We start from the raw sequence: 13,045 nt of genomic DNA on the forward strand, positions 1-13,045 counted from the left end.
AGGGTAGCAAGGATAATCCAGGAAATTACAGGCCGGTGAGCCTTACGTCAGTGATAGGGAAATTATTGGAGAGGATTTTTCGAGACAGAATTTACTCCCGTTTGGAAACAAATGGACTTATTAGCAAGAGGCAGCATGGTTTTGTGAAGGGGAGGTCGTGTCTCACTAACTTGATCAGGTTTTTTGAGGAAGTGACGAAGATGATTGATGAAGGAAGGGCAGTGGATGTTGTCTACATGGACTTCAGTAAAGCCATTGACAAGGTCCCTCATGGCAGACTGGTACAAAAGGTGAAGTCACACGGGATCAGAGGTGAGCTGGCAAGATGGATACAGAACTGGCTCTGTCATAGAAGACAGAGGGTAGCAGTGGAAGGGTGTTTTTCTGAATGGAGGGCTGTGACGAGTGGTGTTCTGCAGGGATCAGTGCTGGGACCTTTGCTGTTTGTAGTATATATAAATGATTTGGAGGAAAATGTAGCTGGTCTGATTAGTAAGTTTGCGGACGACACAAAGGTTGGTGGAGTTGCGGATAGTGATGAGGATTGTCAGAGGATACAGCAGGATATAGGTCGGTTGGAGACTTGGGCAGAGAAATGGCAGATAGAGTTTAATCCGGACAAATGTGAGGTAATGCATTTTGCAAGGTCTAATACAGGTGGGAAGTATACAGTAAATGGCAGAACCCTTAGGTGTATTGACAGGCAGAGAGATCTGGGCGTACAGGTCCACAGATCACTGAAAGTGGCAACGCAGGTGGAAAAGGTAGTCAAGAAGGCATACGGCATGCTTGCATTCATCGGTCGGGGCGTTGAGTATAAAAATTGGCAAGTCATGCTGCAGCTGTACAGAACCTTAGTTAGGCCACACTTGGAATATTGCGTACAATTCTGGTCGCCACATGACCAGAAGGATGTGGAGGCTTTGGAGAGGGTATAGAAGAGGTTTACCAGGATATTGCCTGGTCTGGAGGGCATGAGCTATGAGGAGAGGTTGGATAAACTCGGATTGTTTTCACTGGAACGACGGAGGTGGAGGGGAGACATGATAGAGGTTTACAAAGTTATCAGTGGCATGGACAGAGTGGATATTCAGAGGCTTTTTCCCAGGGTGGAAGAGTCAGTTACTAGGGGACATAGGTTTAAGGTGTGCGGGGCAAAGTTTAGAGGGGATGTGCGAGGCAAGTTTTTTTTACACAGAGGGTGGTGAGTGCCTGGAACTTGCTGCTGGGGGAGGTGGTGGAAGCAGATACGATAGCGACGTTTAAGAGGCATCTTGACAAATACATGAATAGGATGGGAATAGAGGGATACGGCCCCTGGAAGTGCAAAAGGTTTTAGTTTAGACAGGCATCATGATCGGCGCAGGCTTGGAGGGCCGAATGGCCTGTTCCCATGCTGTATTTTTCTTGTTCTTTGTTCATGCGATCGACAGAGCTAAACGATCCCATAACCAACAGATCAGATCTAAGCTCTGTAGTCCTGCCACATCCAGTCGTGAATGGTGGTGGACAGTTAAACAACTAACTGGAGGAGTTGGCTGCACAGATATTCCCATCCTCAATGGTGGGGAAGCCCAGCACATCAGAGCAGAAGATAAGGCTGAAGCCTTTGAAACAATCTTCAGCCAGAAATGCCAAGTTGATGATCCATCTCAGCCTCCTCCTGAAGTCGTCAGCATCACAGATGCCAGTCTTCAGCCAATTCGATTCACTCCACGTGATATCAAGTAATGACTGAAGGCACTGGATACAGCAAAGGAAGTGGGCCCTGACAACATTCCGGCAATGGTACTGAAGGGCTGTGCTCCTGAACTTGCCGCACTCCTAGCCAAGTTGTCCCAGTACAGCTACAACACTGGCATCTACCGTGCAATGTGGAAAATTGCCCAGGTATATCCTGCACACAAAATGCAGGACAAATCCAACATGGCCAATTACCGCACCATCAGTCTACTCTCGATCATCAGTAAAGTGATGGAAGGTATGGTCAACAGTGCTAGCAAGCGGCACTTGCTTAGCAATAACCTGCTCAGTGATGTTCAGTTTGGTTTCCGCCAGGGCCACTCAGCTCATGACCTCATTGCAACCTTGGTTCAAACGTGGACAAAAGAGCTGAACTCAACAGGTGAGGTGAGAGGAACTGCCCTTGACATCAAGGCAGCATGTGACCAAGTATGGCATCAAGGAGGCCTAGCAAAACTGAGGTCAATGGGAATCAGGGGGAAAACCCTCCGCTGGTTGGAGTCGTACTTAACGCAAAGGAAGATGGTTGTGGTTGTTGGAGGTCAATCATCTCAGCTCCAGGACATCACTGCAGGAGCTCCTCAGGGTAGTGTCCTAGGCCCAACCATCTTCAGCTGCTTCATCAAATGACCTTCCCTCCATCATAAGGTCAGAAGTGGGGATGCTCGCTGATGATTGCACAATGTTCAGCACCATTCGCGACTCCTCAAATACTGAAGCAGTCCATGCAGAAGTGCAGCAAGACCTGGACAATATCCAGGCTTGGGCTGATAAGTGGCAAGTAAAATTTGCGCCACACAAGTGCCAGGCAATGACCATCTCCAAAAAAAGAATCTAACCATCTCCCCTTGACATTCAATGACAATACGAATGCTGAATTCCCCACTATCAACATGCTGGGGGCTACCATTGACCAGTAACTGAACTGGAGTAGCCATATAAATACCGTGGCAACAAGAGCAGGTCAGAGGCTAGGAATCCTGCGGTGAGTAACTCACCTCCTGACTCCCCAAAGCCTGTCCACCATCTCCAAGGCACAAGTCCAGAGTGTGATGGAATACTCTCCACTTGCCTGGATGAGTGCAGCTCCAACAACACTCAAGAAACTTGACACCATCCAGGACAAAGCAGCCCGCTTGACTGGCACCCCATCCACAAACATTCACTCCCTCCACCTCCAACGCACAGTGGCAGTGTGTACCATCTATAAGCTGCACTGCAGCAACACACCAAGGCTCCTTAGACAGCACCTTCCAAATCCACGACCTCTACCACCTAGAAGGACAAGAGCAGCAGATGCATGGGAACACCACCACCTGCAAGTTCCCCTCCAAGCCACACACCATCCTGACTTGGAACTATATCGCCATTCCTTCACTGTCACTGGGTCAAAATCCTGGAACTCCCTTCCTAACAGCACTGTTAGTATACCTACCCCACATGGACTCCACATGTTCAAGAAGGCAGCTCACCACCACCTTCTCAAGAACAATTACGGATGGGCAATAAATGCTGGCCTAGCCAGCGATGCCCACATCCCATGAATGAAAAAAACTTGCAGTCGACAGCAACTGTACTCAGAATGTTTTTCCTCTCAGAATGGAACTTCAGCAGTGTGTCAAGATGCTGTCTGCTAATGCCTCTCATGGTCTCATAATAAACATCATGTGGTTATGAAAGTGTTAATGATGAAAAAGGTTTGCCCAGCGAATACTGCATTCCTTGGCCTGACACAGGTCCAAAATAGTCTGAATTAAACTGAGAAAATAACTTTTACAGTTACTGCATGCAAAAACAATATATGTATGTTCCAAGATGCAAAGAATATAAAGCTTATTATGTACTAAAGGATTTATTGAGTAAGAATGTACCTACCCATACGAATGAGAGAACACTCTGAATTGGAGTTGGCAGGTGGAGGACTGACATGATAATTAAGCAGATCTCTAAAATGGCTTTCATCTAAAATAACATGATATGTACCTAGAAAGGGACCACAGAAATAATTACATATTTAAGATGCCACAATTTTGTAATCTAAATTATTTCATTTTTGATCGCCTTTGTTTTCCTGGTTTCCTTTAGGCTTCACAATGTTTCAATGATTTTGTCACTGCCACTAAGAATCAGCCAGCAAAAAGTTCACAAGATTGGCCAGTCCCTCCCCCAACCTCTGCTTTCCCCATAGTGACATGGCTAGAACTGAGCACAGCAGTGGAGAGGATTGCAGGAGTGAAATCATGACCCAGCATTTACACAGTGCATGTACAGCTCCACGCTGCTGTACTGGCGAAAGTGACTCCAGATATCGAGGAATTTCACAATGGGAAGCATCACATTACTATTATCAGGTCTACTGATTTGATTGGGTCTGGGGAAGAAAATATCTAATTATATGACTAAACAGATGATAAAAGCATTTATCGTGCAATGCTGACTTAATAGTTTAAAGTTAGTCAGATGCTGACAGTATGTTAAGTATTTTGCTTAAATATTTAAAGTTAAGCAGTCACAAAAGTAAACCAGAATATTAGAAAAAATTAAAATTTTCCTTGGAAGAATGAATCATTACACAAACCAATTCTCAAAAAGATTCAAAACAGAAAGTGCTGGAAATATTCAGCTTTTATTTATCTCAACAAGATTCCACTCCCAATAAATCACTTTTGACATGTGGTAAAAAAATGAGTTAAAACCATTCATTCATTCAGAGGCAACTGACAGACCAAATTCATTATAACTAACTTGTTAATCATAGAGTCATTTACGGCACAGAAGGAGGGCATTTGGCCCAATGAGCCTGTGCTTCAAGTTGATAAGTCATCAGGACGGGATGAGATGGATCCAAGGATACTTAGGGAAGTAAGGGTGGAAATTGCAGAGGCACTGGCCATAATCTTCCAATCCTCCTTAGATTCAGGTGTGATTCAAGAGGAATGGAGAATTACACCCTTGTTCAAAAAAGGGTGTAAGGACAAGCACAGCAGCAACTGCAGGCCAGTCAGAAACGATAATTTGTGACAAAATAAATAGTCACTTGGACGAATGTGGATTAAGGAAAGCCAACATGGATTTGTTAAGGCAAATCGTGTTTAACTAGCTTGCTTGAGTTTTTTGATGAGGTTAACAGAGGAGGTTGATGAGGGTAATGCGATTAATGTGGTGTACATGGACTTCCAAAAGGCATTTGATAAAGTGCCACATAACAGGCTTGTCAGTAAAGTTAGATCCCATGGAATAAAAGGGACAGTAGCAGCATGAATATGAAATTGGCTGAGTGATAGGAAACAGAGAGTAGTGGTGAATGGTTATTTTTTGGACTGGAGGAAGGTATATAATGGAGTTCCCCAGGGGTTGGTGTTGGGACCCCTCCTTTTCTTGATATCTATTAATGACTTAGACTTGGGTGGACAGGGCACAATTTCAAAATTTGCGGATGACAAAAAACTTGGAAATATTGTGAACTGTGAGGAGGATAGTGATAAACTTTAAGACAACAGAGACAGGTTAGTGGAATGGACGGACAAGTGGAAGATGAAATTTAAAGCTGGGAAATGTTAAGAGATTCATTTTGGTAGGAAGAACAAGGAGAGGCAATATAAATTAAAGGGTACAATTCTAAAAGGGGTGCAGGAGCAGAAGAATATGTACAAATCATTGAACGTTGCAGGGCAGGTTGGGAAAGTGGTTAATAAAGATTATGGGAGCCTGGGTTTTATAAACAAGGGCAGAGAGTACAAAAACAAGGAAGTTACGATGAACCTGCATAACACACTGGTTCAGCCTCAAGTGGAGTATTGTGTCCAGTTCTGGGCACCACACTTTCAAAAGGATGTTAAAGCATTAGAGAGGATGCAAAAAAGATTCACAAGAATGGTTCCAGGGACGAGGAACTTTAGTTAAGTGAATAGGTTGGAGAAGTTTGGTCTGTTCTCCTTGGAGAAGAGAAGATTAAGCAGAGATGTGATAAGTGTTCAAAATCATGAGGGGTCTGGACAGAGTAGATGGAGAGAAACTATTCCCATTGGACGAAGGATCCAGAACAAGATGACACCGATTTAAGGTGATTGGCAAAAGAAACATGAGGAAAAGCTTTTTACGCAGCGAGCGATTAGGATCTGGCATGCACTGCCTGAGACTGTGGTGGAGGCAAACTCAATCGAGTCCTTCAAAAGATAACTGGATAATTATCTGAAGAGAAAAAATTTGCAGAGCTTCGGGGAAAAGGTGGAGGAGTGGGACTAGCTGAGTTAGTCTTGCAGAGAGCCAGCATGGACACAACAGGCTGAATGGCTTCTCGAAGGCTCATAGCATTTTCATCGCTTATTTTTATGAATAACTTTGTACTATTTCTTCTGCAAGAAACTAGTGTCAAGGCTTGACTGCAAGGCATGATGGACAGACTTGACTGAAATAGGTCAATGTATAGCTCTTTAATGTTGAATTGACATTTGTAGAGTTTGGAAAACATGCTTTTTTCTGCACTATGTAAGAGCAAGGATAGAAAGGTCAAAGAGTCTAGTTGTTAAAACCACAATGCAGCAGAAATATAGCTATCTCAGGGGAAAAGGAGAAGTCGTACAGCTGGAGGGGGCCCCATTGTGGGGGTTATGGACCGTGGCATATTTAATGTTTGTGAAAAATAAGGACAGTTAAATTAATAGGACTAACTATAAGCTATGTACACTAATATTGAAGTCTGTCTGAGCTAATGCTTGTTTTATTATGAATTGGTTTTTCAAAGATATACTCTGTTAAACTTGTATATAACAAGAATAGGAAAGATAACTGCTGAGGTCTTCAATCTTTGCAGGGGGTGAGATGAGATAATGTGAAACTGTAGAATTGCAAAAATGGTTGGTATCAGCAAGAATGTGACTCTTAGGATCCTTGCTAAAATATAAAGTGTTATGAAAGTGCTTCTATTTTTTGTTAAATTTTTTGAGAACTTGTATTTAAATTGTGAAAATGGATTCATTTTGGAAGATTGAAGATTTCACAGATGCTGGACTTTGTTTTTTGTTGAAAGTTCACTGAAAGGAGACTGAGAGGTCTTGTTTGAAAACAAATTTTTACTGGATATCACATGCCTTAAGCTCAATTAACAACAGAAACCATGGTGAATTGGGGAAGTGACATGAGGAGTGACATGTCAAGATTTATGAAGGTCAGGAACTGGTTCGCTTCTGAGACATTGTTTTGGTTCAGTTGGGGTGTGGACAGTGTTGAAAAAAGCAGCTAGTTTTGTAGCCTGCTGAAAAGAAACCCACAGCTCATCATTCCTGCAACTCTCTAAGAGATCCTGAGAAATCCAGAGCGTCAGCTCCTCTTTCTCTAACTCTTTGAAAAAACCCTGCAAATCCAGAGTGTTATAACTAAAACCCCTAATGCCACATTTCTCCTGGAAAGCCTAACAGACTAATTCTCGACATCTCCAGAAGGACCTGCTTTTGATAAGATCTCAGTGACCTGTCTCCCTGTACCCGGACACAACACCAAAAGGAACAAATGACATCCTTACATATCTTCTCTTCTTCTCTTCAAGAATTAGCAAGTATTTGGCCAAAGTATTCTTTTTTTGTCAGTTTTTTTGTAAAAGGCCTCTGCAGAGAGAATTTCTTTATTTTTTTCAGTATGTGTGTGAGGTATTTAAAAAGGGAACTTTCATATTTCAATCTGTGTGCTAATGCTTTGCTTCATTACTGGATATGTCTTGTTTTTATAATAAGCTGATAATTTTGTTGTTATTAAAGAAACCTGGTTGGTATATTTTATTCTGGGATGAAGAGTAGAGTATATGATATATCAGTAACTGGGTAAACATTTAAAATATATGTTGTAACCTATGGAGAAGTGGAACTAGAAAAGACAGTGCACTTCTCCCACCTCGGTCGTAAAAAAACAGAAAGGAAGCATCTCTAAAGTGTGTAGATTGAACCATTAACTAACTAGGGTCTAACAATGATGTCAAACTGGACCAATTGGAACAATACTTGGAACAATTCATAACCTAATATGGTTCAGATCCTAGCACCCCAAAAAAGGATAAGAGAAAAGGGGTTACGGCACATCGTCGGCACACCTAGAAGAAGAAGATAGACTACGGTCAAAAGAACACAGCAAGAGAAGAAGTAGAGAAGTCAGTGTCCCCACGAGCTCAGAAGCTAGAATCAGTGCAGAGTTGCAGCTGAATACCGATTGCCGTTGTTAAGTATTAACTTTGTATATCTTAGTTAAGCCTGATAAACTTTCTGACTTGATCAAAGAACTTGAGTCCGTACCTTGTAGATGTATCTTGGCCAAGAATCCCAAGGTGAGGCGGGTTGGGTATCCTCTGTTTCACCTCCATTCAGGTAAGATCTACCTGAGAACTTATACTTCCTTCTGTGCTGTAACCATTCTATGGTTCTATGATTACCCAACGCTCACACACACACTTTCAAAAGAGGCTTCTGGACAGCAGCCAGAAGTAGGAACTCAACCCAATTTCCTCCTCTTAATCATGAGCACGGAGATCAATTGTAGTGCACTTACAACTGCCCTGGCTGTAATCAGGTAACTCAGCACAGACCAAAGATCAAATCTGGGAATCTCTTGGTCTATATGGTTCAGCCACTCACTGTCTTAACCACTGAGACACTGGGTAGGATTTAAAGCAAGCACTTTAAGAAACATTTTTCATTTTCTTTCCTAACCCTAACAAGATGTGTTGGTTAGTTTAGACTACCTACCACCAGTCTCACGGGTGAGAACAGTGCAAACTCGAACTTCTGCCGACAGACCAATCACAGACACTCTGATTCTAGCAGCCTTCAAGCACTTCAGAATGTAAAAAAAAAAATGATGGATTAGCATTACTGTATCAAAAATCTTAAAACACTGCAAAGAAGATCTAACAAATTACAATACAATTATTTCTTGCATTACAATATTTTTCCATCCACATTTTTCTACCAATACTTTTTCTTTCTTCTGAAGACATTCATTTTTTGCTGAGGTACCAATTACCCTCCAGTACTTCACCATAGTGGTCCTTGTTCATGTGTGAAGACAGTAAGTGTCATCAGGTTATTCAACCGCAGTGAACATCACAGTTGAGCTGATACTGTTCTCCCTTGCCACCCACATCTGCAACTTCCAGCAGAGGTATTCCAGATAACAATCAGGAGTGGAAACCTTGCTCGATTTTCTACTCCCTGATCCATGGCACTTAAGCCAAATGTAGCACCTCTTCCATCACCCCAGCTGAGATCATTAACTCAGCACAAAACAAGTAACCAAGCCTCTTGAATATTCCACTTGTTGGAGAGATGATAATAAGGTAAGTATTACAGTTACATCTCTGCCAGCTCTCCAAAGAGGGCTACCCACCATCCCATTCCCCTGCCCTTTCCCTACATCTCTGCATTTCAAAATGGGATTAATTCACCTTAGGCTGAGAACACAACAAGGGATCTTCTAGAAGATGTGGAAGAGTGACTCAGGTTGAGTCACCCTCTGACTTTCTTTCTATTTAGTTGCTCTATGGAAGTGTCCCAACCCTATTAATCACTTCCTTCAAATAACTCTTGCTGTTGGGGTATTTGTTATATGAAGAATGTAAAGCAGGAACCCAGGGTCTGGGTTACCCAATGACCTCACATACATCACACGACAGACAGACACACACACACATCACACGACAGACAGACACACACACATCACTCGACAGACAGACACACACACACACATCACACGACAGACAGACACACACACACACATCACACGACAGACAGACACACACATCACACGACAGACAGACACACACATCACACGACAGACAGACACACACATCACACGACAGACAGACACACACATCACACGACAGACAGACACACACACACACACACATCACTCGACAGACAGACACACACACACACACACATCACTCGACAGACACACACATCACTCGACAGACACACACACACAAGCACACCATCAGGCCAGCTGCATATGGATTACTTTTACCTTCTAGGAACAAAATATATGAAGCATTTACCTTAATGAGGTCATAAATGTTAGATGGGTCACATGTTGTAAGACTGCTAAAAATGACAAGTATCTCACGACTGGTGTGTCCTGGCATGTGCCTTTGGGGAGAAAAATCAAAACTAAGGTTTGGTCACCTGTGAATTTAGTAAAAACACAACTGAAATCATCTCAGGTGAAACAGCAGCATGCAAACAGGAACAAAACAAACAGAGAAACTAAGGGACAAGGGGGTGGGGTAGTGGTAGTGAAAAGATAAAATGTTGTTAAAAAGTTCAGAAAACACTTACTTCAGAGTCTCCATGGCCAAGGAAAGTGAATTGTAAAGTGAAGGCTCTCCACTGCATGACACACCTACAGCTTTCTTTAAGGCTTCTTTATGCTTCTTTGGATTTCCTAATGCAGAAACAATGACGAAATCAGTCTTAATTTGGAAATTGCAAATGACCTCAGTGCTAGGGATTAAAAAACCTGTATCTCTCAAATAAATCAAATACTGGAATCTGTATACTGCATTTGATACTAATTGTTATGAGAAGCAAAATAATTTGGTCCAATAGGTACACTGGACTTAAAGGAAATTTCTTCTGGGTCAAAACAGGAACGTGATGGAAGTAGCCCCTAGAAGATAACCTGCTCAATTCATTTTTAAATGAAACAGGTGTCTATTGAGTAAGGAATAACAAAGACTAAGATACCACTCTATGTGATTTGTCCAAGTAACTTTTTTGACAGTACACAAATGCACTACACTTCATCAATAAAATTTGAAGAGACAGTTGGAAGCAATATGATTCTGGGAATGTCAACAGAGGAGACTGAATTGTATATTTATAGATCTTTCTGAAACTCACAGCACAGTTATGAGTTCACTTGAATGCGATGCAATCTACTAATAATATTCAAGAGATATGTTTCAAAAGTTCTATTCACAAAGTAGGCAGGGATCCAGTAATATGCTCATGAGTAGAAGAGGTGAGATTTAGGTGCCAGCTGTTTAGATTCTTCAGCATGTATTTTAATCTAATTTTACAATGGGCAGGATTTTTCTCCGGGCATCTGAACCCCACCAACAGGCTCAAATGGGGGTCAGAAGCCTGCACCGTGTGGGGAACAGTGATAATAGAAAATAGTGATTTTCCCTAATTTGGTCAATTAGTGGCCTGTCTTCAATTTTTTAAATTTGAAGTAAAAAATAGGTTCAACAGCCTGGTCACCATGGGAACCCCTCCACAGAGTAGCCTGTGGCTGCTGCTGAACCCAGGCAGGGAGGGCCTCCAAGCCTGCCTGGATCGCTGGCCCCCCCACCACCCCTGCTCAAAATCTGCTGCTGGGAGACCACCTCCAGGCAGCTAAACTGTCCCCGGCTGCCTGTGGAGACCTGGAGGCTGACTGAAAAATCCCAGTTGGCTTCCTTCAATAGACCTTTAATTAGTTTATTAGGCTACCCTCCTTTGAGAAATTGGCTGGAGAGTGGGATGGAGCCCGACAACCAGCATGCAGGCCAGCGGTGCAAAATTCTACACCCGCCAGCCTCTGTTCCTGGCCCCAGTGGGGGCTAAAATCCTATCCAACAATTTGCTACTTAATGCAATGCTACACAACCAATGTTACACTTCAAATAATTTAAGGCAATATTGAAGTAATTATGAAGCACATACTGAATAAACTGCACTACCTGCTAGTTCAGTAAGTTTTTCTGCTCTTTTGTTTTTCGTAATAATGATACCAATCTAAAAATAAAAACAAAATATTGCAATTAGTAATGGACAATATTTTGCTGCCATGAAAAAAAAAGTTTAATCCACATAAGGTCTTTTATCAAGCTTGGACTGTACCAGACATTTAAATGAAACATCAAGTACCTTGTCCAAAGGCTCATGGGGGAATAAATCATTGCTCGATCCATGGCAGAAGGAGAAAATACTTAATGACTCCCTGTAATACAATTAATTCCACTGATCAGGTTGATTTAACTTACTTAATCTGATTCATAACTTGAAATAAAACAAAATTCAGAGTGTTACATATTGTTACATATATTTGTTAGAACCACAAAATGACCTGATTATTGATGTGGGTTGAGGAATAAGTATTGACCAAGATACCAAGAGAAATCCCCTGCTCCTCTTGGAATATTACCATGGGGTAATACAGAACCCCAGTTTAAAGTCTCACCAAAAGACTGACAGGGGAATATTCCCTCAATTCTGCATTGAAACGTCAGTCGAGATATGTGCTTAATTCTCAGGAGTGAGGCTTGCATGCACAACCTTCTGACTCAGAGATGAGAGTAAGCCAACGTTAAACCTACATATTCAAAATGTTGAAAGGGTTTGAGAGAGTATACAGTGCAAGATAATTTCCATTAATTCGGGCATCAGTACAGGGGTCAAAAAATTAAATTAGTACGATAGTCTAAAGGGAAAAGAATTTCCCCCACAGAAAAGGTTGTTGAAGTATGAACTATGTTACAAGTGCCTATTGAAGCAGAGTCAATCATCACATTTAAGATGGAATTAGATAACCTCCCGAAGAAAAATATTAATGAGTACAGGAAAAGAGCAGAAAACTGGGATTAGAATTGTCTGCACTGTGCTGCTTGAACACACAAAGCATGAAGCCAGGAGTTTTGTGAGCGAGGGAGTTCAGTGAAGAGGGGAACTATAAATTAATTAAGAAAAATAAATTTAATTAACACAATAAAGATTGCAGGACAGGTGATGTGCCATGGCTGCAGCATGTGGGAGCTCCTGGATGCCACTGCAATCTACGGCAACCACATCTGTAGTAAGCATCTGCGGCTTGAGGAGCTTCAGCTCAGAGTTAATGAGCTGGAGGCCAAGCTGCAGACATTGCGATGCATCAGGAAGTGGGGAAGTTACCTGGATACTTTGTTCCAGAAGGCAGTCAGACCCCTTAGGATAGGGTCATATGATTTGGTTCAGTGGTCAGGGACAGGAGTGTGTGACTAAGAGTCAGGCAGATAAGGGGATCGAGAAGGTGGGAGTGGAGGAGCCTCAGTCTTTGCAATTGTGCAACAAGTTCGAGGTTCTTGCAGCTTATACGGACAAGAGCGAGGGCGGTAGTGTGGATGAGCAGACTGACCATGGCACCATGGTACAGGAAGCCATTCAAGTGGGAAGATTTCAAAGGAATGCAGTAGGAGTAGGGGGCAGCATAGTCAGGGGGGTAGACACTGTTCTCTGCAGCCAAGAACAAGAATCCAGAAGACTGTGTTGCCTGCCGGTGCTAGGGTTCCAGACATCTGCTC

General features: G+C 42.4%; 1 protein-coding gene across 5 annotated transcripts in view; it reads right to left on the reverse strand.

Moving 5' to 3' along the window:
• Positions 1-13,045, reverse strand: part of gtf2h2 (general transcription factor IIH, polypeptide 2) — a 56,183-nt gene that overhangs the window by 16,512 nt on the left and 26,626 nt on the right. For all 5 annotated transcript variants that reach the window (XM_068029575.1, XM_068029572.1, XM_068029574.1 and 2 more), the window contains 5 exons: positions 11,450-11,504; positions 10,062-10,167; positions 9,782-9,872; positions 8,475-8,562; positions 3,619-3,726 (listed from right to left, as the gene is read on the reverse strand). In XM_068029575.1, the coding sequence (XP_067885676.1) occupies positions 3,619-3,726; positions 8,475-8,562; positions 9,782-9,872; positions 10,062-10,167; positions 11,450-11,504 (448 nt within the window). The remainder of the gene's footprint in view (positions 1-3,618; positions 3,727-8,474; positions 8,563-9,781; positions 9,873-10,061; positions 10,168-11,449; positions 11,505-13,045) is intronic.

This window comes from Heterodontus francisci, chromosome 4, assembly GCF_036365525.1.
Source record: "Heterodontus francisci isolate sHetFra1 chromosome 4, sHetFra1.hap1, whole genome shotgun sequence".
In the NCBI taxonomy this organism is placed as follows: domain Eukaryota; kingdom Metazoa; phylum Chordata; class Chondrichthyes; order Heterodontiformes; family Heterodontidae; genus Heterodontus; species Heterodontus francisci.